The sequence below is a fragment of the Marmota monax genome, unplaced genomic scaffold (assembly GCF_021218885.2).
Source record: "Marmota monax isolate L192 unplaced genomic scaffold, Marmota_monax_Labrador192_F-V1.1 WCK01_AAM20220418_F8-fsc00022, whole genome shotgun sequence".
Classification (NCBI taxonomy): Eukaryota; Metazoa; Chordata; class Mammalia; order Rodentia; family Sciuridae; genus Marmota; species Marmota monax.
This window is the reverse complement of record NW_026695215.1, coordinates 19,450,114-19,474,828: the sequence shown is the minus strand read 5'-3', so window position 1 is coordinate 19,474,828 and position 24,715 is coordinate 19,450,114. Positions and strand designations below refer to the sequence as shown.

Genomic DNA, 24,715 nt, shown 5'->3' with positions numbered 1-24,715 from the left:
TTTCAAGGACTCTTATAAAATTTTACTTTTTCAATTTAATTCCAGAAAGATATTTTCCTCTGAAGATGAATTTTGTGTGATTTTGTAAGAAAAGAAAAAATTACATGTCAGACAATATTATGCTTTTTTCTTCATTTTTGCTCACTGCAAACTTAGAACCTATTGCCTACTGATTGAATATTCTTAACTAAGCACCAACATACAATGATTCATTCTTCTGTCATAAGATTATTCCTGTTCTGTCCTTAAATATTTTCTCAGTCTTTTTAGATGTAACAGAGTATAGATCTTAAATAAATGTATTGAATATTGTTTGTTATTTGGTGTATCTGTGACTAATGGTTTGTGGCAGTTCTCCTGAGGTGCCAAGCAGACATAAAGTGGAAATAACTTCGTGTAACTTATTTGATAAACAAATACATTAGTACTGTTACCTCCCATCATCAAGTAGTCATAACATTTTTGTCACTAAAATATACCATAAAGATGAATATATTCATAGAGGTATATGATCATCCCTATTAGTCCTGTACCTTTCTATTACCCATAACAGATCATCCATACATGAGCCAGCCTCAAAAAATCATGCACAACCCTATGGACTCTAAAGCTCCCTTTCTGGTTGCTATAAATGTAATTTTCAAGTTCTCAAAAATCCTCTCATAATAGCAACTCACTAGATTCATTTGAATGGGAAAAAGTCCAGAAAAGCAGGCATCTAGTTCTGAATAAATGCAGAGACCTCTAAACTGTAAATAATTCTTCACTCAGCAACTGTGCTTAATGGGATAGTATGGAATAATATAATCTTCAGGGTTAGGAAATGGAATCATTGCTTCCAAAGCTAAAAAAGACTTAAGAAAAATCATAGCTTTGGAATTAAATATCCTTGCTTTCCCTGTATACCTCTTCTTTTCTATCTAGTACAAATTATTAACCCCATACGATAGTGCTCAATAAAGTATAGAGGGTCTTTATGTAAGCTTTTTGTGTGGCCAGGTATGACTCTCCTGGCACACACATTCAAAGTTTTCTTCTACTAGACTGATGTACCTTTATGTTGACTATATCTAACAGCATGCAGGAAAAACTAGATGTCAATAGCTGCTAACTCCCTATTAACCTCATCATGGGTCCTGAAATTCTAGTGTGTATGCCATTGCCTGGGGTACTTGTTAAAAGAGCAGGTCTGAGACCTAAGATCTCCTTTTTTTTTTTTTTTAATTTAAATTAATGCCTTTAGCTGTTTGAATCACAGTGAGGTATACTGCTATAGATTTTTTAGCATCAGTTATCAAAAAGCAATATATCATCTTAAGATATAATTATCTATATAAATAAGACTTACAGATAGAATTTCTAAAAATTTTGTTATATCCTGGACTTTCATAGAATGGGAATATAAGAAAGTATGTTCATGATATGTTTTAGTTTCTTTTCTAAAACTCTGCTTAAAAGAATTCTCCATTGTTTTACTTGCTTTCATTTGACCTTTTTTTAGGAGCTGTAAAAATCAGTTCCCGCTTGAATTAATGCTGAGATAAAGTTTGTCTTGTTTTAGAGGAAATTTTGTCTTATGGATAACAAAAATCAATATAAATTTTATACATATAAGCTCCACTACATAAATACTTTGCAAATGTCAAGCACATTCATTTCCTTGTTCTTTTTTAAAATTACGGGAAAAAAAGCATATATATAAGAAAGATTTACTCATACTCTTGTCATAGAAGATTGTTATGGTTTAGCTTGTAGCAAATGAAAATAAATTTACCAGAAGTATTGCTTACATGAAGTATATTTCTAACTATCTTTGTAATTTGTTATTTACATTTAGCATCATCAAACAGAATTATTGAAAGGATATTTTCTGGGGCAGTAACAAGGTGAGAAAAAGTTCAAAATCTGAATTAAAACATAACTATCAGTAATAATGTAATAATCTCATATTAGAAAGGCTTCTTGTATAATTTGGCAGCACTATTGGGTCAAATAATATCCTAAAAAAAAAAAACCCACAATCATGGTTTAATGTAAGACAGTAATTCTCTTTAACATAAGAATTAGTCTTGGGCTGGAGTAGTGGCTCAGTGGTAGAGCACTTGCCTGGCATGTGTGAGGCCCTGGGTTCGATCCTCAGCACCACATATAAATAAATAAATGAATAAAATTTTTAAAATCTATTGACAACTAAAATAAATAAATATATATATATATATATATTTTTTTTTTAAAAAAAAAGAATTAGTCTTATACCTAAATACAGGTAACAATATTTGATACCATTATTTGTATTTATATTAGAAACCATATTTTCTTTTCTTCATATTTGTAAATATCTTCTGGTTTCACCCTGGAGGCCTTTAAAAAAGAAGTTAGGCCACAAAATGTGCTGTTTATGAGGTACCCAGCATTCTACTTTTTCAAAAAGTAGAATCCTTCCTCTCTAAGGAAGGATGTTATTTTATTCCTTAATTGCTCAGAAAATTTTACGTCTTGCATTTTTCTTCAGAGGAAAAACAGTACAGAAAGAGGGAAGGATGAGCTACGCAGATTTTGTTTGGTTTTTGATCTCTGAGGAAGACAAGAGGAATCCTACCAGGTATGACTTTTACATTTTATTTTCTTAGATGTTAAACACATGCACAAAGCTTTAAAGGTCATGACAGATATCTGTGGAAGCTGATTCTACCTGAGGATGCTAAAATGGGTTAAACTTAATCTCTGCCCTATCAGAGCTCTCAGTTTAGGGAAGGAGACAGACAGAATTCTTGGCCACAGCATATCATGAGAAATACTGTTAACCTACAGAAACAATGGTGAAGTGGCACATAAGCTGGTCTGGAGGGATCAGTAACATTAGTAAGCATTTATATGGAATATGGGAGTAGATACTTTGAATTTTAGTTCTTTTATGATCTTAATCGTTCAGTGGTAAATTGGAGAAGGAAAGAAAAGCAAATTGTGGCTGACTAGTATATAAAACCATGCCTTCATTCTCCCAGTTGGAATCACCTCTTCCTTTCCTTGACACTTTCAACCATTGATTTGTAGTTGTGAATTTATAAGTCTTTTTCTCCCCGTTACTGTGTCTCTTATTTAAGTCAGAAATACAGGTCCCTGGCTTTTATATATAATCCCTATCTTGTGTAACACAATGCTCTGTACATAATTTGTGCTCCTTATCAAGGGGGGCAGAGAATGCAATCTTTGATGCTGTGGTAAGTGTAACTGACTCAGCTATTTCCACATTAGCTCAAAAAGTTATGTAAATATTGGATATATGTTTATAAATCATTGAAAAATAAAAATAGCTTCCATATCTTAGGGTAATATGTTTTATTTTTAAAAAACTGTTTTCTACTTCAAATATAGTAATTTATTGTCTTTTCTAGATAATTTAGAAAACATTGAGGAGCAAAAGAAAAGCAAATTTAATACTAATAATTCTAATATCCAAAAAACATCTATATTATGTGATCTTTTCGTATATTCTTTTACGTGTTATTTGCCATTTTACACTATTTTCAGTGTATTAAATCATTTTCTTTCTTTCTCAAATGGGGTATTGCTATGTTGCCTAGGGCTACCATCTCCTAGGCTCAAGCAATCCTCCTGTCTCAGCCTAGGCACATGCCATTGGATTAAATCTTAATTAATATAAATCCAAATTTTTCATGGAATATTCTCTAAAATGTCCTCTAATATTCATTACAGCTGAATAGTTGGAGTATCCACTATTTTTCTATAGAATAAATTCCCAGAAAATGAATTGCTAGTTTAAAAGGGGTAGAAATTTTTTAAGAAGAAAAATTGGTATGTTCATACATTTATCAACCTATTTCCTAGGATCCTTACTAACACTAAGCATCTTCCTATGAAAACTATTTTCCAATTTGATCAGTTAAAAATGCAGTATCATCATAATTTGTATTTCTTTGATTTCTAGGGAGGTTGGGTATATACAATTACGTGTTACTTAACATTGGGGATACGTGTTCTGGGAAATGCATTATTAGGTGATTTTGTAGTTGTATGAACAATAGTGTGTACTTTCACAAACCTGGGTGGTATAGTCAATATCAACATGGCCTCTTGATGCAGTCAAGAAACTTGATAAAGTAGTACACCATAATGACAAAAATGGTAGTATAATAAATATATAAACCAGTAACATAGTTGTGTATTATAAGGTCTTATGTATTGTATGTGCTATACTTTTCTATAATTGGCAATGCAGTAGGTATGTTTACACCAGCAACACAACAAACACATGAGCAATGCATTGTGGTACAATGACAGCTATGACATCACTAGGTAATAGGAATTTTTCATCTCTATTATATTATATGACAGCCATCGTATATGTGGTCTATCACTGACCAAAACATCATTGGGCAGTACATAACTGTGTATATTTCTGGGCCATTTTAATTTTGTTGTAGATGACTTGCCTTTTTTGTATGTTTTGCTCATTTCTGCTGGATTTTTTAAAATATTTTTTAGTTGTCAATAGACCTTTATTTTATTTATTTATATGTGGTGCTAGGAATCGAATCTGATGCCTCACACATGCTAGGCATGTGCTCTTCCACTGAGCTAAAACCCCAGCCCCAATTTTTTAAGTGTATTATTTTATCACAAGTATAACTTATTGCAAATTATAAAATATATGTAATCTAAAACCTTATCACAAAATTTATTCATAATTTTATGACCTATAATTAACAGTTTGGTCTATATTGTTCTACTCCCCCTCTTCCTTCCAGCCATCTCCTGCTTATCTTCCCTTTGCTTCACCTCACTTCCTCTTCCTCCTTCTCTTTTTCCCTACTTCACATGATATGTTATGATAAATGGCAGCATGCAATACCTAGTTTGGGAACACATTTTTCACATACATTATATTTCCATCATATATATATGTATGTGTGTGTGTGTATATACATATTTGTCATTAATACATTATTTTGAATGGTTGGTATTGTTTCAGTTAGATTATCTAAATTTCCAAAGATTTGAAGACTCTGCATTTTTTTTTTTTTTTGGTGTTCTGTTACCCCTCTCAATTTCAATATTTAAATCTTCATGTTTCATTTTTCCTTAATTGTGGAAAAGCTTTCCTCAGATATTTCCCATCCACCTTTTCCTCTTTCTGGAACTCCTTTCATGTCACAGAAACAAATTAAGAGAATCAGAAATAGTAGTTAAGAGTTAATATAACAAATTGTTTGAATACATGCTTGCTGTCCTTTCTTCTCTCAGCTTCTTTAAAGAACATAAATTATAGAAACTAGTAATTAAAACAAAGAATTTGTAATATATGTAGCTGTGATATGTGTAACAATAATAACACAAAGAGGAGGAAAAGGAAAGGGAGATATATGAGTAACAGTTTAATGTATTACTGGAATTAAATAGTATAAAACTGAAGAACATTCTGATAAGTTAAGATGTAAATGATAGGGCTGGGGATGTGGCTCAATGGAAGAGTGCTTACCAGGCTGCAATGACGTCCTGGGTTTGATCCCCAGCAACATACACATACAATGTATATGATAAATCCTAGAGAAGCCAGTAGGAAAACAATTAGAAAATGAATAGTGAAAAAAAAAAGGATTAAAATGTTAGAAAATATATTAATGTGCCAGGCTCAGTGATGCATGTCTGAATCTCAGCAGCTAAGGAGGCTGAGATGGGAGGATCACAAGTTCAAGGCCAGCTTCAGCAACTTAGCAAGCTCCTAAGGAACTTAGTGAAACCCTGACTCAAAATTAAAACTAAAATAAAAAGGGTTGAGAAATGTAGCTTAGCAGTAAAGCTCCCCTAGGTTCAATCCCCAGTACAAAATTTAAAAAGAAAGAAAAGAAAATATTTAAATGTAAAATGAATTTTTAAAAAAAGCACAAAGGGAAAACTCTGAGATATAAAAAACAAAAAGTAAAGCAACAGGTATAAATCCAATATATCAATAACATTAAAGGTTACTGAATAAAAAATCCATCAAAATGCAGAGATTATCAGGCTGGATATAATTATAAAAATAGATTTAAAGGTACAAAAAGGAAAAGGACAGGGAAAAGTCATGCAGACAGTAGTGGTAAGAAAGTTCATGTGGTTATACTGAGGGAAAGAAAATAGACTGTAATACAAAAACTATTCTTAAAGACAAAGAAGGACATTCTTCTGTGACAAAAGAGTCAATCCAACAGGAAGACATTGTGATTATAAATATATTTGTACCTAACAACACAGCCCCAAAATACAGGAAGCAAAAACTAACAGAATTGCAGGAAGAAATAAACAATTAAACAATAATAGTTGGAGACCTCAGTGCCCCATTTTGAATGATGGATTGGCAAGCCACAAAGATCAACAAAAAAACAGCAGTTGTGAACAACATTATAAATTCTATAACCTCCTCAATCTAACATGCAGTAATACAACACTCCACCCAAGAACAGAAGAATTCATATTCTTCTGAAGTACACATAGAACAGTCTCCAAGATGGGACATATGGTAGGCCTCAATAAATATTTTAAAAAGTGAAATCATACAATGAAATAAAGTTAAAATTAGTAACAGAAGGAAGCTTGTGGATTCACAAACCTAAGGACATAAACTGTTTAAATTACCAATGAGTCAAAAAAAATACATAAAAGATATTAGAAGATACTTTGAAAAGAATGGATTAAAACACAACATACCAAAACTTGAGATGATAAAAATGAAAATGCAGTGTACCATAACTTATGGGAGGTATTGAAAGCAATGCTAAGGGAAATTTATAGTTTTAAATACATATATTAAAAAAGAAGCAAGGACTGGGGTTATAGATCCATGGTAGAACACTTGCCTCACCTGTGTGAGGCCCTGGGTTCAATCCTTAGCACTACATAAAAACAAACAAGTAAAGATATTGTGTTCATCTACAACTGAAAAAAAAATTAAAAAAAGAAAGAAAGAAAAGAAAAAAGATCTCAAATCAGTAATCTAACCTTTCACCTTAAGACAGGGGTGGGATGGTGGGGGGCAAATTAGCAGAGCAAACACAAAGAAGAGTAAAAATTAAAATGGATAAATGAAATAGAGAAAATCAACAAAAGCAAAAGTTAATTCTTTGGAAAGGTCAGTAACATTGATAAGCCTCTAGCTATACTCATCAAGGGGAAAAAGGAATAGAGTATTAAAATTGGAAATGAAACAATGTCATTGCCAACATTACAGAATGTTATAGAAATTAAAAGGATTATAAGGGAAGACTATGAATGAACATCTTTATGCTAACAATATAAAGAAAATGAGCAAATTCCTGGAGAAACACAAAGTACTAAACAGGCTCAAAAAGAAAGAAAATATCTGAATTAGAAAAACAAACCCAGACTGAGAGGGCTTCACTGGAGAATATTACCCAACATTTAAGAAAGATTTAATGGCAATTCTTTATAAGGTAGAAATAGAAGATAAGAGAACTTTGACACTCATTCTATCAAGTCAGTTTTACTCAACAAAATACAAGGAAACTAAATCCAACAACATATAAAAAAGATTATGTCATGACTACATGAGAATTATCCCACAAATGCAAGGTTGGTTTAGCATCTAAAAAATAAATGTTATATACCATATTAACAGAGCGAAAGATGAATCAGGACACACACAATTTAAACAGATCAATTTCAAGCAGTGAAATAGAAGATGCCATCAGAAGCCTACTAACTAAGAAAAGCCCAGGACCAGATGGATTCTCAGTTGAGTTCTACCAGTCCTTCAAAGAAGAATTAACACCAATACTCCTCAAATTATTCCATGAAATAGAAAAGGAGAGAACACTTTCAAATTCATTCTATGAAGCTAGTATCACCCTGATACCAAAATCAGACAAAGACACATCAAGAAAGAAAACTTCAGACCAATATCCCTGATAAACATAGATGCAAAAATTCTCAATAGAATTCTGGCAAATCATATACAAAAAACATACTGAAAAGATAGTGCACTACAATCAAGTGGGGTTCATTCCAGGGATGCAAAGTTGGTTCAACATATGGAAATCAATAAACATAATTCATCACATCAACAGACTTAAATACAAGAATCATATGATTTAATAGATGCAGAAAAGCATTTGATAAAATATAGCACCCCTTCATGTTCAAAACACTAGAAAAACTAGGGATAGTAGGAATATATCTCAACATTGTAAAAGCTATATATGCTAAACCCAAGGACAACATTATTCTAAATGGAGAAAAGTGAAAAGTATTCCCTCTAAAAACGGGAACAAGACAGGATGTCCTCATTCATCACTTCTATTCAACATAGTCCTAGAAATTCTAGCCAAAGTAGTTAGAAGAAAGAAAGGAATACAAATAGGAAAAGAAGAACTCAAACCATCCCTGTTTGCCAGTGACATGATTCTGTATTTAGAAGACCCAAAAACTCCATCAGAAAACTCCCAGAACTCATAAATAAATTCAGCAAAGTAGCAGGATATAAAATTAACACCCATAAATCAAATGTGTTCCTATACATCAGTGATGAATCAACTGAAAGAGAAATTAGGAAAACTATCCCATTCACAGTAGCCTCAAAAAAAAAAAATTCAGGACTTATTCTAACAAAAGAGGTGAAAGACCTCTATAATGAAAACTACAGAACAAGAAAGAAATTGAAGAAGACCTTAGAAGATGGAAATATCTCCCATGTTCTTGGACAGGCAGAATTTTGTCAAAATGGCCATCCTGGGCTGGGTTGTGGTTCAGTGGTAGAGAACTCACCTGGCATGTGTGAGGCTCTAGGTTTGAGCCTTAGCACCACATAAAGACAAATAAAATTATTGTATCCATCTACAACTAAAAAAAATTTTTTTAAATGGCCATCCTACCAAAAGCACTATACAGATTTAATTCAATGCAATTTCCATTAAAATTCCAATGATGTTCTTCATAGAAATAGAAAAAGTTGTCATGAAATTTATTTGGAAAAACAAGAGACCCAGAATAGCCAAAGCAATCCTTAGTGAGAAAAGTGAAGCAGGAGGTATCACAATACCAGACTGTAAATTATTCTACAGAGCTATAGTAAGAAAAATGGCATGGTATTGGCACCAAAACAGACATGAAGCCAATGGTACAGAACAAAAGTCACAGAGACAAACCTACAAAAACACAAGACAAAGGTACCATAAACATACCAAAAATCCATATGTAGCCAAGTGAAATTAAACCCCATCTCTCCTGCACAAAACTCAACTCAAAGTAGATCAATGACCTAGGCATTAGACCAGAGACCCTGTGCCTACTAGAAAATGTAGGCCCAACTCTCCATCATGTCAGCTTAGGAACTGAATTCCTCAACAAGGCTCCTAAAGCACAAAAAGTAAAATCAAGAATCAATAAATGGGATGATATCAAACTAAAAACCTTCTTCACAGCAAAGGAAACATCAAGAACATACATAAAGAGCCTACAGAATGGGAGATAAATCTTTGCCATCTGCACATCAGATAGAGCATTAATCTCCCGAATAAACAAAGAACTCAAAAAACTCAACACAATAAAAAATAAATACATAAAAATAACCCAGTCAATAAATGGGCAAAGGAACTGAATAGGCACTTCACAGAAGAAGAAACCCAACTGGTGAACAAATATATGAAAAAAATGTTCAACATCTCTAGTAGTTGAAGAAATGCAAATTAAAACTAAACTGCAATTTCATCTCACTCCAGTCAGAATGGCAATTATCAAGAATACAAGTAACAATAAATGTTGGTAAGGATGTGGAGGAAAAGGTACACTTGTACATTGCTGTTAGGACTGCAAATTGGTGCAACCCCTCTGGAAAGCAATATGGAGATTCCTTAGAAAACTTGGAATGGAACCACCATTTGACCCAGTTATCCCCCTCCTCAGTATATACCCAATGGACTTAGAATCAACATACTACAATGATGCAGCCACATCAATGTTTATAGCAGCTCAATTCACAATAGCCAAAATATGGAACCATTGCAAGTATGCTTCAATATATGAATGGATAAAGAAAATGTGTATGTGTGTGTGTGTGTGTGTGTATACACACACACACACACACAATGGAATATTACTCAGCCATAAAGAAGAATGAAATTATGGCATTTGCCAGTAAATGGATGGAACTAGAGACTATCATTCTAAATGAGATAAGCCAATCCCCAAAAACTAAAGGCAGAATGTTCTGATATTCAGATGCTAACTCATAATGGGGGCAGGTAAGGAAGAAAAGAAGTATTTTGTATTAGAGGGGAATGAAGGGAAAGGGAGGGGGAATGGGAATAAGAAATATAGTGGAATGAATCAGACATTACTGTCCTATGTGCATATATGATAACATGACCAGTGTAATTCTACATCATGTATAACCAGAAGAACGAGAAGTTATACTCCATATATGTATAATGTGTCAAAATACATGCTCCTGTCATGTATAATAAGAATTTAAAGAAATAGAGCAAAGATGAAAATTACATAATTGTCCCAGAAAGTAGTCTGAAAAAAGATCCACTACTGCTTCATGATAAAAAACATTCAATAAGGCCAGGTTTGGTGGTGCACACATGTAATCCCAGCAGCTCAAGGAGCTGAGATAGGAGGATCACAAGTTCAAAGCCAGTCTCAGCAAAAGCAAGGTGCTAAGCAACTCAGTGAGACCCTATCTTATCTCTATGTCTCTACATAAAATACAACATAGGGCTGGGGATGTGGCTCAGTGGTTGAGTGCCTCTGAGTTCAATCCCGGGTACTGCCCCCCACGCCCCACCCCCCCAAAAAAAACAGTCAACAAATTTAGAAGGAAATTTCCTCAATCTGATGAAGAATATCTATGAAAAATCCATAGCTAACAACTAGTTAAGGTGAAAGATTGAATGCTGTCTCCCTAAGAGAAATAAAAAATAAAATTAAAAATAAGAATGTCTGCCATCACGATTTCTTTTTTTTTAATATTTTTAGTTGTAGATGGACATAATACTTTTATTTTATTTATTTATTTTTATGTGGCACTAAGGATTGAACTCATTGCTTCACACGTGCTAGGCAAGTGCTCTACCATGAGCTATAGTCCCAGCCCCTGCCATCACATTTCTTTTTTTTTATTTTTTTTAGATGTATGGACCCTCATTTTATTTGTTTATTTATATGTGCTGCTGAGAATCAAAGCCAGTGCCTCACACATGCTAGGCAAGCACTCTACCACTGAGCCCCAGCCCCAGCCCCTGCCATCACCATTTCTATCTAGCACTGTATTGGAGGTTCTAGTCATGGCTATTAGAATTTAAAAAAAAAAAAAAAGAATATGTGTGTGTGTGATGTATGTATGTGCATGTATGTGTGTATGTATTCATATACATATATATGAATAAAATAACATCCAAATTAGAAAGGAAGAAGTAAGGCTATTTATTTGAATATGACATTATATATAGGAAACTTTAAGAACTCAATTTTTGGTGTGTGTGTGTGTGTTTTTGTTTGTTTTGTTTTGTTTTTGTTTTTGTTTTTGGATACCCAGGAATGAATTCAGGGCACTGGATCACTGAGGCACATCCCTAGCCCTATTGTGTATTTTATTTAGAGACAGGGTCTCTCACTGAGTTGCTTCAATTTTGCCGAGGCTAGCTTTGAACTCTCCATCGTCTTGCCTTAGCCTCTTAAGCTGCAGGGATTACAGACATGTGCCACCATGCATGGGAGAACTCAATTTTAAAAAACTGGGGGCTTCGGATAGCTCAGTGGTGGAGCGCTTGCCTCGCATGTGTGAGGCACTAGGTTCAATCTTCAGCATCACATACATACATACATACATACATACATAAAGCAAAGATATTGTGTCCATATATAACTAAAAAACAATCTGAAAAAAAACTGTTTGAACTTAATAAAGATTAAATAAGGTTGCAGGGTATAAGATCAATGTTTAAATCTATTTTGTTTCTATGCACTAATGATGAAAAATCCAATGTGAAATTAAGAAAATAATTCCACTCATAAACTGGGCTCAGTGATGAACACCTATAATCTCAGTAACTCTGGATGGAGGGTGAGGCAGGAGAATTGCAAATTCAAGGTTAGCCTGAGCATTTTAGTGACACTTTCAGCAATTTAGGGAGATCCTGTCTCAAAATAAAAAATAAGGACTGGGAATGTAGTTCAGTGGTAAAGAGCTCCTGGGTTCAATCCCCAGTACCAAAGAAAATAAAGAAAATTCCACTTATAATAGCAATAAAATATCTAGGAATAAATTTAACAAAGGAAATATAAAAATTATATTCTGGAAATTATAAAACATTGAAATACACATGAAATGAAAACATCCCATGTTCATGATTCAGAAGGCTTAATATCATTGTCTAGATATAGTTGTTCCCCAAAATTTCTCGTGTTAGAAGCTCAGTTCCAGTATGGCAATGGAGTGGAATTAAGAGAGGGTGCAAACTTTAAGAAGTGGGTCTTAGTGCAAGGTAATAAGATCTTTGGGCGCTGCCCTTTGAGGAATTAATGCTAGTCTTGCAAAGTGAGTTCATTCTCCTGAGAGCGAGTTGTTATAAAAAGAATAAGGGTAGCTCCTCTCTGCTTTTCTTTCCTGTCTTGACATGTGTTCTCTCTCTTTTGCACATAATCCCACCATAATGCCATCTACCATGATACGACACAGTCAACAGGACCTTCACCAGGCCAAAACAAAGGGACCACCCAGCCTGGACTTTTAGCCTCCAAAACTATGAGCTAAATAAACCTCCTTTTTTATATGTTACCCAGCCTCAAATATTTTGTTACAGCCACAGAAAACAAGTAAAATTGTTAAGATAGCAATACTCTCCAAACTGACCTGTAGATTCAAAGCAATTACTAACAAAATTCCAGTTATTTGCTTTTTAGGTTTTTGTTGTTACTATTTTTCTAGAAATGGAAAAGCTAAATCTAGAATCCATAAGGAAATACAAAGCAATCAGAGATACCAAACAATCATGAAGAAAAATAAAGAGATATAGGACTCATACTTCCTGTTTTTAAAAATACCACAAAGCTAAAGTAAATAAGACTATAGAACTTGATTAAGGATGAACATATAAAAAAATAGAAATGAGACTCCAGAAATATATTTATGGCTAATGGACTCTCTACAAGGATGCCAAGAAAATCCAATTGGAAAGAACAGTGTTTTCAACAAATGGCATTGGGGCAACTGGATATCATAAGCAAAAGAATAAATTTGTACCCCAGTCTTACCTTATACACAAAATTAAAAGTCAAACAGATCACAGGCCATAACATAAGAGCTAAAACTACAAAACTTTGAGAAGAATATACAAGTAAATTTTTATGCCCTTGGTTAGGCACGGTTACTTTTCTATGACACCACAAACACAAGCAACACAGAAAAAAAATGGATTAATGGGTGCTTACTTCGGCAGTATATATACTAGAATTGGAACGATACAGAGAAGATTAGCATGGCCTCTGCGCAAGGATGACATACAAATTCGTGAAGTGTTCCATATTTTTAAACTAACCTCGAATTTTACTGTTCATAAAGAGGCTTTGGATTCTAAAAAAAAAAAAAAAATGGATTAATGGGATTTCATCAAAATTCAAAGCTTTTGTGCTTCCTAAGACATCATCAAGAAAATGAGGGCTAGGGTTGTGGCTCAGTGGCAGAGTGCTTACCTCACACATGTGAGGCATTGGGTTCAATCCTCAGCACCATATAAAAATAAATAAGCAATATAAAGATATCGTGCCCATGTATAATTAAAAATTTTTAAAAAAAGACAACTTACAACCTAGGAGAGGATATCTGCAGATGATATCTCTGATAAAGAACTTGTATCTAGAATATATAAATAACGCAACTCAGCAATAAAAATACACCCAGTTTTTAAAAAGAACAAAAAAATCTAAATAGGCATTTCTCAGGCGAAGATGGGTGAATAAGCACGTGAAAAGATATTTCACATCATGAATCATTAGGGAAAAGCACATTAAAACCACAAGATAAGGCTGCGGATGTAGTTTGGTGGTAAGCAGTTGCCCAGCATGCATAAGGCCTTGGATTCTGTACGTAGTACTACAAAAAGTAAAAACCACAATATACCACTTCACACCCACTAGCAAAGCTGTAATCATATAGTCAGATAATAACAAGTGTTGGTGAGGATGAAGAGAAATCAGAACTTTATAAACTACTGGTAGGAATGTAAAATGGCAAAGCCACTTGGAAAACAGTCTGACAGTTCTTCAGACAGTAACTTAGAGTTACTTACCTTATGATTCAGTAATTCCACTCAGAGGTATATACCCAAGAGAAATGAAGACATATCCACACAAAAATCTGTAGCAGCGTTATATCTAACAGCCAAAGAGTAGGAACAACCCAAATGTCCATCATTTGGTGGGTAAACAAATGTGGTATATCTATAAAATCAAATATTATTTAGTAGTAAAAAAAAGAAATGAAAGGGTTGGATTTGTAGCTCGGTGGTAGAGTGCTTGCCTTGCATGCGTGAGGTACTGGGTTCAATCCTCAGTACCACATAAAAATAAATAAAATAAAGATATTGTGCCCATCTATAACTAAAAAAATTTAAAAAAAAAAAAAGAAATGAAGTACATAATACACATAGTTGAATCTCGAAAACATTTATGTGGAAAAAAAAAAAAAAAGATGGCGGGGCTAGGGCTGTGGCTCAGCAGTAGAGTGCTCACCAAGCACGTGCGGCGAGGCACTGGGTTCAATCCTCAGCACCACATAAAATAAATAAATAAAATAAAGATATTGTGTCCAATTACAACTAAAAAAAATAAAAAATAAATTTTAAAAAAGATGGCAAACACAAAACACCACTTACTATATGAATTCATTTACAGTTATGTGCCACAATAATGTTTTAGTCAACAACAGGCCACCACATGTGACTATCACCTAGTGATAACATAGCCATCTTAGTTTATATAAGTACATGCTTTGATGTTAATAGAACAGTGAAACTGCCTAACAACATTCCTCAGAATGTTTCCTTTTGTTAAGCAATGGATGACTATATATGAGTTGTCCAAAACAGGCAAATAAGTAGATACAGAAAGTAGACTAGTGATTGCCTAGTCCACCGGGGGCCTGTGAGGAAATGAGAAATGAGTGCTAGTGGGTATGGAATTTGTTTTGGAGATGATGGAGAGGGTCCCAAAATTAACTGTGGTGACAGTTATACAACTCTGTATACTAAAAAACATTGAATAATATTTTTTAAATGAAAGTATGATGTGAAATATATTTCAGTACATTTTTTTAAAAAAGGATTGAAATAAAAGAGAGTATATTCTCTGACCAAAATGGAATTAATATAGAAATCAGTAAGAGAAAAGTAAATGATCCAGGTACAGTGGCATATGCTTATATAATCCCAGCAACTCAGCAGGTTGAAGCAGGAGGATCACAGGTTTGAAGCCAGCCTTGGCAACTTAGTGGGACTCTGTCTCAAAATAAAATGAAAAGGGCTGGAAATATATTTCAGTGATAGAGCAACCCTAGGTTCAATCTCCAGGACCATAAAATAAAAAGAAAACAAAATTAGAAAATCTCTACACACTTGGAAACTGAAAAAATACTTATAAATAATTCATGAATCAAAAAGGGTTACTGAAGAGGAATTAGGATGTTTTAAAAGATAATCGATGAATACAACAGTCAACACAAACACATAAATATGTTGACTTAAATTTTCTTGAAAGTCACTAATTAGTAATACTTGCCCAAGAAGAAATACATAATGTAAATAGACTCATATCTTTTAAATATATTTATATTAAACTATTCAGAAAAAAGAAATCTCCCAAGCCATATAATTTCATTGTATTCTTCCAATCATTTGAAGAAATACCAAATCAAACTCTTGTTTAAGAAAATGTAGGGCTGGGGTTGTGGCTCAGTGGTAGAGCACTTGCTCATGTCTGAGCAGCACTGGGTTTGATTCTCACCACTGCATATAAACAAATAAATAAAGGTCCATCAACAACTAAAATAAATATATATTTTTTAAAAGGTTAATAAAATAAATGTTTTTAAAAAAGAAAATGTAATAGGAAGCATTTGACGGAAATCAACTTTCTGGCCTTTGAAAGAAAGACACAGGTGGAAAAAGGAGTTTCATGAAAATAAGTAATACACTCAATAAAGTGTTAAGATACTGTGTACAAAGGTAGGTATTAAGACTGCATATCTGGTCCCAGCAGGAATAGATATGAAAAATGTCTTTGTGGTAGATTGTTTTGTGGACAGACTCTTAACAAGCCTTATTTTGGTGTGTTCTTCAGTCCCTGCCCCAGTTTTTATTACATTCTGCTTCTGCTTTAGTCATCTCTCTAGGTGTCATCTTTAGCAACTATTTCACTCACTTTTATTATACATGAGGGCACTAGGCCAGTGCCTTTGAATATAGTATGTGCTAAAATATGTATACCAAATGTATGAAGGAATACACATTTAGTTATTCCCTTAGCATAATGGAGTTTCCTGTAACTTTGTTCTTGAATAGCTTATAGGAGTTTATATCAGGGTAAGAAATCACCAGTCCAGAACTCAATTTCATCTAGCCCAGGAACAAGGGGTAATCTTGTTTATGTCTAAAATTGTACAAATATAATTTGTCATTGATAAGTGTATCCTTTGAAAATTGATGGTAAATATAACAAAAATTAAACAAATTTTTCCTTCTGTGTGCTTTTCTGTTTTCTAATTTTTTTCTAATGAAGAATCACTGCTTTTAGCCTCTGAGAAGATAAATTAGCTTTGGTAAGAAAAATATTTGAAGATAGGTATTGCAAGAAACTTTAGAGAGTATTCCGTACTTACAATAAGAAAATTCCCTCTGAATATTTCTTTCATGTGTTTATGCAACCAGCCATTGCTTCTGAACTTTCAGGGATAAGTAACTACCAACTGAGGCAGCCTGTTTCATTTTTCTAGGTCTGTACCCAAAATCACCTTCTGTCTTTTGAACACTGATCTTTATGTTCTCTAATTCTCACAGCATCACAAGGAATTTCATCTTCCATGTCCTTCATATAGATATTTAAAGGCTACTATCATGAGCCTTTGGCAGGTATTCAGGCAGTATCTATCTCTCTGCATTCTAACCTTATCTCATTGGGGCTATCACATAGCATATGCTTTCGCTTTAATTACTGTACAAACTGTTTTATCTTAGTTCTTAATTGAAAATGTAAGTGGCAATAAAGTACATCAGTTTACATTCCTTAGTAAAATAAGTTGCTTTTCACTTCTGTCCTGTTAGGTCCTTGTCAAAATCAAAATTGGCTTTCTTCCTTTTGGTTCTCTTAAGTAATGAGGAATTTTAAGATTCTTAAAGACCAGTCAAAGGAGATTCTTACAGACCAAAGGAAATTTTACTACCCTTTTAAAACTAAAAGCATTATTTTAAAAATAAAGACTATGATGTAACAGCTAAACACTACCACATTTATTGTAACTCTCAGTGGATAAGATATGTCTCTTCAAGGTTTTTCCCCACAATCAGGAATTGTTTCAAAATGAGGCAATATTCTGCCCTTTTTTTAAATATAACTCTAAGAATAGATATAAGGTTGGACCTTACTATGGCCCTGTTGTTACCTCATGTTGGTTGTATCCATGAATGTTCCCTCTGTTCTTTAATAGTAACATTAAACATCAAGTTGGCACAATTTTTGGAATATAGTTCTCAAAAGAACTTTGCAAGTATTACATTTTCAGTTTGTTGCAATTATATAAAATATATCCTTCTCAGAAAAGATACACACAGATCTTAGTGTGACTGACTTGGAAAAACAATTAACAGTAATTATTTTCTCTCCCCAAAAGAAGTTTTTACAAACCATTAAATGTATGGTGGTTCTTAATATGGTTTCATGCCTACAAGTGGGAATATAACCAGTAGTGTTCTAAAACCTCTAGAGTTTTACTTTGCCATAAAATTAGTGGCTTTTAAAATATATATTGTTCCCTATTTCCAGTTAATTCTGCTGGTTTCATATTCTGTGATTATATTGATGATACAGTTATAAAGGGACAGTGATATATGACAAAGTGGCCATAAATAGTTTCTGAGTGAAGATACCAGCTTAACCATATGTAGCAATTTTTGTCTATCTTGAAACCCCACTAAAATGCCTACAAAGAGGTTTTTTAGGAGAATAAACCCACAAAAATAAAGGAAATAGGAAAAGAGATAATAATAAAGGTTTGGAAGCTGGAAAGCAGATAAACTTGGCAGACTGCTAAAATTCTAAGCCAGCAGAGGGGAAAAATAAACAAGCAGATATACTAAGCAAAACTTCCAAACATTCAAGACTTGGGTGTGTGTACCTGGCACCTGGGAGCACTTGATCAGCTGAAGTTGTGAATTGGTCCACTTTATGTTGGGCCAATGTAGCATCCATACCTGAGGATGGGTAGCTTACAAAGGAAAGAGGTTTTATTTTACACAGTTTAGGAGGTTCAAGGGCATGGTACTACCATTAGTTCAGCTCTGGTATGGACTTCATGATGGATGGATCACAGTAACAACAGCTCAGACAAGAGAGAGAGAGATCACATGGCAAGACACCAAGTCAGAGCAGACAGGAAGGGGCCAGTCTTGCTTTTCTATAATAATCCTCTCTAGAGAACTGCCTTAATTGCTTCAGAGAGCAGAACCCTAGTGACCTAATGACCTCCCATTACTCACCACCTCTTAAATGTCCCACTGTCTCTTAAAACCATCCCACTGGGAACTAAGACTTTTAACACAAAAACCCTGGAGGATACACTTTTGTCCCAACTATAGCAGATACTAGATTGAAAACAGATTAAATGAGCTGAGATTCCCAGTCTTCATTTCTTTCTCAACAAACAGAATGCTCTCTTCCTGCCCGAACCTCCAAGCAAGAGACTGAAAAGTGCTTTTCTGAGGAATCTGACTAGCCTAAGAATAAGGGCATGAAGGTTTGAAAAAATGGCATGAAGGTCATGCCCAAGGAAAGAACCAAACCAGATCATTTTACAGTAAATCCCAGAGTCAACAAACCAGTGGATCAAAACTTCCAATCAGCTTTCAATATCTGCTCTTAAGAATAAGCAGAAACAAGGGCTCAGAAGGTATCTGAGTAGAGCCTCTTAACAAAAGATAGAGACCAAACAAATGCAGGTGATAACTCAGAGAAACAGACTTTCAAAGAAAAGAAAACTTCAGCAACAACAAAACACTGATTAACATCCTTAGAGAGATAAGAGAAGGTTCTTTTATAAAATAGGAGTATTCAGGGAACCACTAAAAGAACTATAAAATCAAAACTATAATAGCAGAGCCGGGTGTGGTGCGCAACTGTAATCCCAGTCCTCTGGGAGGCTGAACCAGGATGATTTCAAGTTCAAAGTCAGCCTCAGCAACTTAGTGAGGCATTTAGCAACTCAACGAGACCCTGTCTCTAAATAAAAATATAAAAAAGGGCTGGGGATATGGCTCAGTGGTTGAGCATCCCTGGGTTCAATCCTCAGTACTGAAAAAGGGAAAAAAAAAACTATAATAGCCGAATAAAAAAATTATAATATTTAGAAAATAAAGCTAAGTAAACCTCCCAGAAAGAACTATTTTTTAATTTTTTTTTAGTTTTAGGTGGACACAATATCTTTATTTTATTTTTATGTGGTGCTGAGGATCGAACTCAGTGCCTCATGTGTGCTAGGTGAGCGCTCTACCACTTGAGCCATAACCCGAGCCCCAAGAACAATTTTTAAAAAGATGAAGCAATCAAAAAATAAAAACAAGGTCAGAGAAGTCCAGTATAAATAAAAATTGAAATACGATGAAAGATTAATATGTGATTTTTAAATTTAGCCACAAAAGTAAAAAGAAGTAGGTAAAATTAATTTTAATTGCACAACTTACTTACTCTAGTATACTCAAAATATTACCATTGTAATATGTAATATACATTACTGATGTTTTACATTCATTTCTTCATATTAAGTATTCAAAAATCTGTTGTATATTTACACTTAGAATATTTCATAATGGACTAGCCACATTTCAAATGCCTGGTCTGAATAACAGAAGTTGTAGAAAAAGAGAACAGAGAAGAAGGAAGAGTGATAGGAGAGAGAAAATAATTTATAAAAATTTCCAAAGACTGAAAGATACTAGTTTCCAAAGTGAATAGGTTCTCAGAAAAACCCAGCAAAATAGATGAGTTAGATCCAAAGACACTCCATCATATTTCAAACCACCAGGGACTCAGAGGCACCTCTGTAGGTTACAGTGAAAGGATCAGATATCAACATGGATTTAAACTTCTGGGTAACACTGGACAGACAAAAGACTATATACATCAGTGCCTTTAAACATCTGAAGGAAAAGCTACACCAATCTTTAATTCTATAACTAGTCAAAATACAAACTAAGAGTAGGAAAAGGGAACTTTTCAACATGCAAGATCTAGGCTGGGTGAAGTGTTGTACACCTGTAGCAGGAGATTGCTTGAGTCCAGGAGTTTGAGACCAGTCTGGGCAACATAATGAGACCCCACCTCAAAAAATAAAAAGATCAAAATATTTACCTGCTGTTGAAGAATGTGCTAAAGAAACAAAGAATGCAGGAAATGTGAGATATAAGAAAGGTATCACTAGGTATCAACAGGATGAAACTGTGAACCAAGCATAGAGACCAAGCCGACTAGATTAAAGAAGGTCAAAAGAAACCAAGGAAGGCTTCATCAAGAAATGCAGTTGCTACAGGGTACGGTGGTACTCTTTCTGTAATCCCAGTGATTCAAGAGGCTGAGGCGGTAGGATCCCAAGTTTGAGACCAGCTTCAGGAACTTAGCGAGACCCTGTCTCAAAATAAATTAAAAGAAAAGAAATTAAAAGGGCTGGAGATGTATCTCAGTGGTAGAGTGCTTTGAGTTTAATCTCCAGTACTGTAGGGGAAAATACAATTGCTAAAATACCTGATGGGACTAAATGTGGATTTAGACAGCTGGCAGAGATTTGGAGGAGGGAAGAAGTCAAGTACATGGAAGACTAAGCAAATAAGAGATTAAAGTGTAAAGTTATAAACTCAGTGTTGATGAATTTAAATTAAAAGTTTGAGAAGGGTGTGCAGGTAAAGTATATGAAGTAGTTAAAGAGCTATAACCTCATCTTTTTTAGAGCAAAATCAATAGACAGCTCTTACAACAGAAATAAAAGGAAAAATAAGATGTGTTACCTGAAAATATGAAGGTAAAAAGTAAAGCAGGTGTGGCAAATGGTTGATTCTGGGATGAGAAAATAAAGGGAGGAAAAGGTCTGCCATTTTTTTCCTAACAAACTTTATAGAACTATGTCCAATTCTGAAGTATATACACATGTAAATTAATTTAGGAAGAAACACAGGCAATAACAAATCTTGATGAATAAAGGACGCTTACCAGGCCCATGCTAAAATGAGTGTCCTTATCTCCTAGCATTGAGTATTGGTTCCGCTGCATGGACCTGGATGGAGATGGTATACTCTCCATGTATGAGCTGGAGTACTTCTACGAGGAGCAGTGTGAACGGATGGAAGCCATGGGCATTGAGCCTTTGCCATTCCATGATTTGCTGTGTCAGATGCTTGACTTGGTGAAGCCAGCCAATGATGGTGAGACCCAATAAATAGCATATGGCACTGTTTACCTTTTTAACAGAGTGGGGCACATAATACTACATAGGTCCTAACTTCTTTAACTTTCCAGAGTCTTTTTATTTTTTTTTCCACAGCACTATGAAGTGAACCCAGGGCACTTATTTTACTACTGTGCTACATCCCTAGCCTTTTTTTAAATTTTGAGACAGAGTCTCGCTAAGTTGCCCAGGCAGGTCTCAAACTTGCCATCCTCCTGCCTCAGCCTCCTGATCTGGGATTACAGGTGTGCAACACCATGCTTGGCTCCAGGGTCTTTCTTGTGGGCTTCCCAAGAACAGAAGTGTTTGAAGTTTCCCCTTGGCTATTGAGTGGAGAACCAGCAATAATGGCAAATGCATTGTTTAAAAAAAAAAAAAAAGATTTTTCCATAGAGACAGAAAACAGAATAGTTGTTTCCAGGGGCTGGAAAGTAAAGGAAAAAGGGAAGAGTTTCTTTTTGATGTGACAGTACCATGGAACTAGATAGTGGTGATGGTTGCACAGTATTGTGAGTATCCTACTAAATTGTAACATTTAAAATTTTGTGTTTTGTGAATATTATGTTGATTTTTAAATGTGATTTTTTATAATAAACTTTTACATACACTTTAGACATCACTGGAAGTTTTTTTCTTTTGTCAGAATAGCTCTTGATGAAATTTACCAGTTATATTTGTTTTTATGTAGGCAAAATAACTCTACAAGATCTGAAGAGGTGCAGAATGGCTCACATCTTCTATGATACGTTCTTTAATCTGGAAAAATACTTGGACCATGAACAGAGAGATCCCTTTGCAGTCCAGAAGGTACCAGTATAAGTTTAACTTTATTTGAGAGCTATAATATCAGGAGCTGTGTGCTACATATTAAAATGGTCTCTGCATGTAGGAATCTTAGTATTTAAAATATCTTCACCAAATGTTGAAAAGAGAATAGAGTATATAAGGCCCTGGCAATCACCAGCACCACAGAAATAGAATAAAGGACCAAAAGCACATTTCTCCCCACAGCTGATCTTGAAGTTTAGATAAACTTCATCTACCTATACTTTGAACTGAATGGACTGTGTATACTGTGTACTTGCATACACATTAGAACTAGTTTCAAAAAAGTATTTTTGAAAAAAAGTTCAGCTTTTCAAAATATATTAATAGGCACATCTGTATTAGAAACTATATTGACCTTGATTTAATTGTTCTAAGCATATTTGGGATTCTGTAATAAATAACTTGCCCCTTCCAAGTGAAATCTAGAAGCCTTTGATAGTTACCTTCAGAAAATACAACACTTTTTCAAGTGTTAATGATTGCTGTTCATGGCTATCAGTTTTAAATATTGTTCTACATCTGATTAGAGATGCCCAAAAACCTTAGACCCTCAGTAAACCTTGTACACATATGTAATCCATGTCAAAAACAAAACAAAACTGAATATAACCACTTGCTCCACCATTCCCCTGTTTAAGAAGTAAAAATTATGTCAATAGGAAAGACTGTTTAGCTCAGTAAAATACAACTACAGGTAACTTTAACAATCTTTTCTTATTCTTCCATATATTATATAACTGTTGACCTGAATAATGTTAAGATTATAAAAATCACCTTCTAAGGACAATTACTCTGCAGCTGACCTTGGGGCATAACCAAGGTGCGTTATTGCTAGCTAACATCAATATAATGTTTCATTGAATTTAACATCCTCCATTATTTTACATATCTAAGCAAAAACAATTGCCAATTATTAGTCTACAATGCATAGCAATGTCATAAATGTTAAAAGGGTTGGGTAGTGGATTTAACATGGGTTAAATATAGTAAGTAATACATTTTGTGGCCAGTGTTTAGGTACTTATATTCTAGATATAACCAATCCTACGCTAGAGCAATACTAACTCCTTTTCATCTTGGAAAGACATTTGACCTAGAATATAATCTAAGACACTGCCCACATGTAGGAGGGCAAGAAAATAGTTATTCCCCTCACTTATTTTTGTGTTATTTTTACCTTATATAAACTTTACTTTTCTTTCTATGAAGTGGTAATTATCAATATTTATTCATAACTGTGAAAAACAAGTCAGAAAGTAACAAAAAATTCACTATGTTGAAAAGATACTGAGTATTTGGAGATTACAAAGACAGAAAAGCAAAAGGTGGCAAATAGTTAGAAAAAAAGGGACCTAGAAGACAAAGGCTGCTTCCAAGAGGAGCTCACAGGTGATATGATATCTGAGCTGGCTGTTAGAGAAAGAGTAAAAATTTGCCAGAGAAGCTGGGCATAGTGGTGCATGCCAGTAATCCAGCAACTCAGGAGGCTGAGGCAGGAGGATGGCTAGTTCAAAGCAAGCCTCAGCAAAAGTGAGGCACTAAGCAACTCAGTGAGACCCTGTCTCTAAATAAAACACAAAATAGGGCTAGGGATGTGGCTTAGTGGCCTAGTTCCCTGAGTTCAATCCCTGGTACCAAAAAAAAAAAAAAAAAAAAAAATTGCCAGAGAAAAGAGTGGTACATTTCAGGTAGGCATGTACATCTCTCTCTCTTTTTTTTTTTTTTTAAATATTTATTTTTTAGTTATTGGCCGTCACAACATCTTTGTTTTGTATGTGGTGCTGAGGATCGAACCTGGGCCGCACGCATGCCAGGCGACTGAGCCGCTTGAGCCACATCCCAGCCCCAATGTACATCTCTCTTCAGATGCTGCTGCACAAAGGGCTGGGGAGAAGGAAATGGAGAAACATCTCTGATTACAAGGCTAATGAATCCAGACATAAAAAAAATATGGCTGCTAAACAACAATCCTGTACAAGAAGTAACTTCTACATATAATTTATACTAGTCAGTCCAACAGTTTTGTTTGAATTGTAGAAAATCATCATAGGCGTGTTACCTTACCACCTCTTTTAACATGTTGAAACACTTTTCAGAGAAGTATTTTCAGCATATACAATATTTGTTATGACCTACCTTCAATTTTTTTGTCTTTGATTATTTTTGTTT

The 24,715-nt window shown here is 34.3% G+C and overlaps 1 protein-coding gene and 1 non-coding gene across 6 annotated transcripts in view; both read left to right on the top strand.

The window, feature by feature from the left end:
- Window positions 1-24,715, top strand: part of Ppp2r3a (protein phosphatase 2 regulatory subunit B''alpha) — a 172,141-nt gene that overhangs the window by 128,490 nt on the left and 18,936 nt on the right. For all 5 annotated transcript variants that reach the window (XM_058574874.1, XM_046431355.2, XM_046431356.2 and 2 more), the window contains 4 exons: window positions 1,838-1,886; window positions 2,513-2,602; window positions 21,520-21,695; window positions 22,407-22,525. In XM_058574874.1, the coding sequence (XP_058430857.1) occupies window positions 1,838-1,886; window positions 2,513-2,602; window positions 21,520-21,695; window positions 22,407-22,525 (434 nt within the window). The remainder of the gene's footprint in view (window positions 1-1,837; window positions 1,887-2,512; window positions 2,603-21,519; window positions 21,696-22,406; window positions 22,526-24,715) is intronic.
- LOC124084641 (U6 spliceosomal RNA) lies at window positions 13,442-13,548 on the top strand. The gene has a single exon (XR_006849177.1). It is a non-coding gene; the product is annotated as a U6 spliceosomal RNA (small nuclear RNA).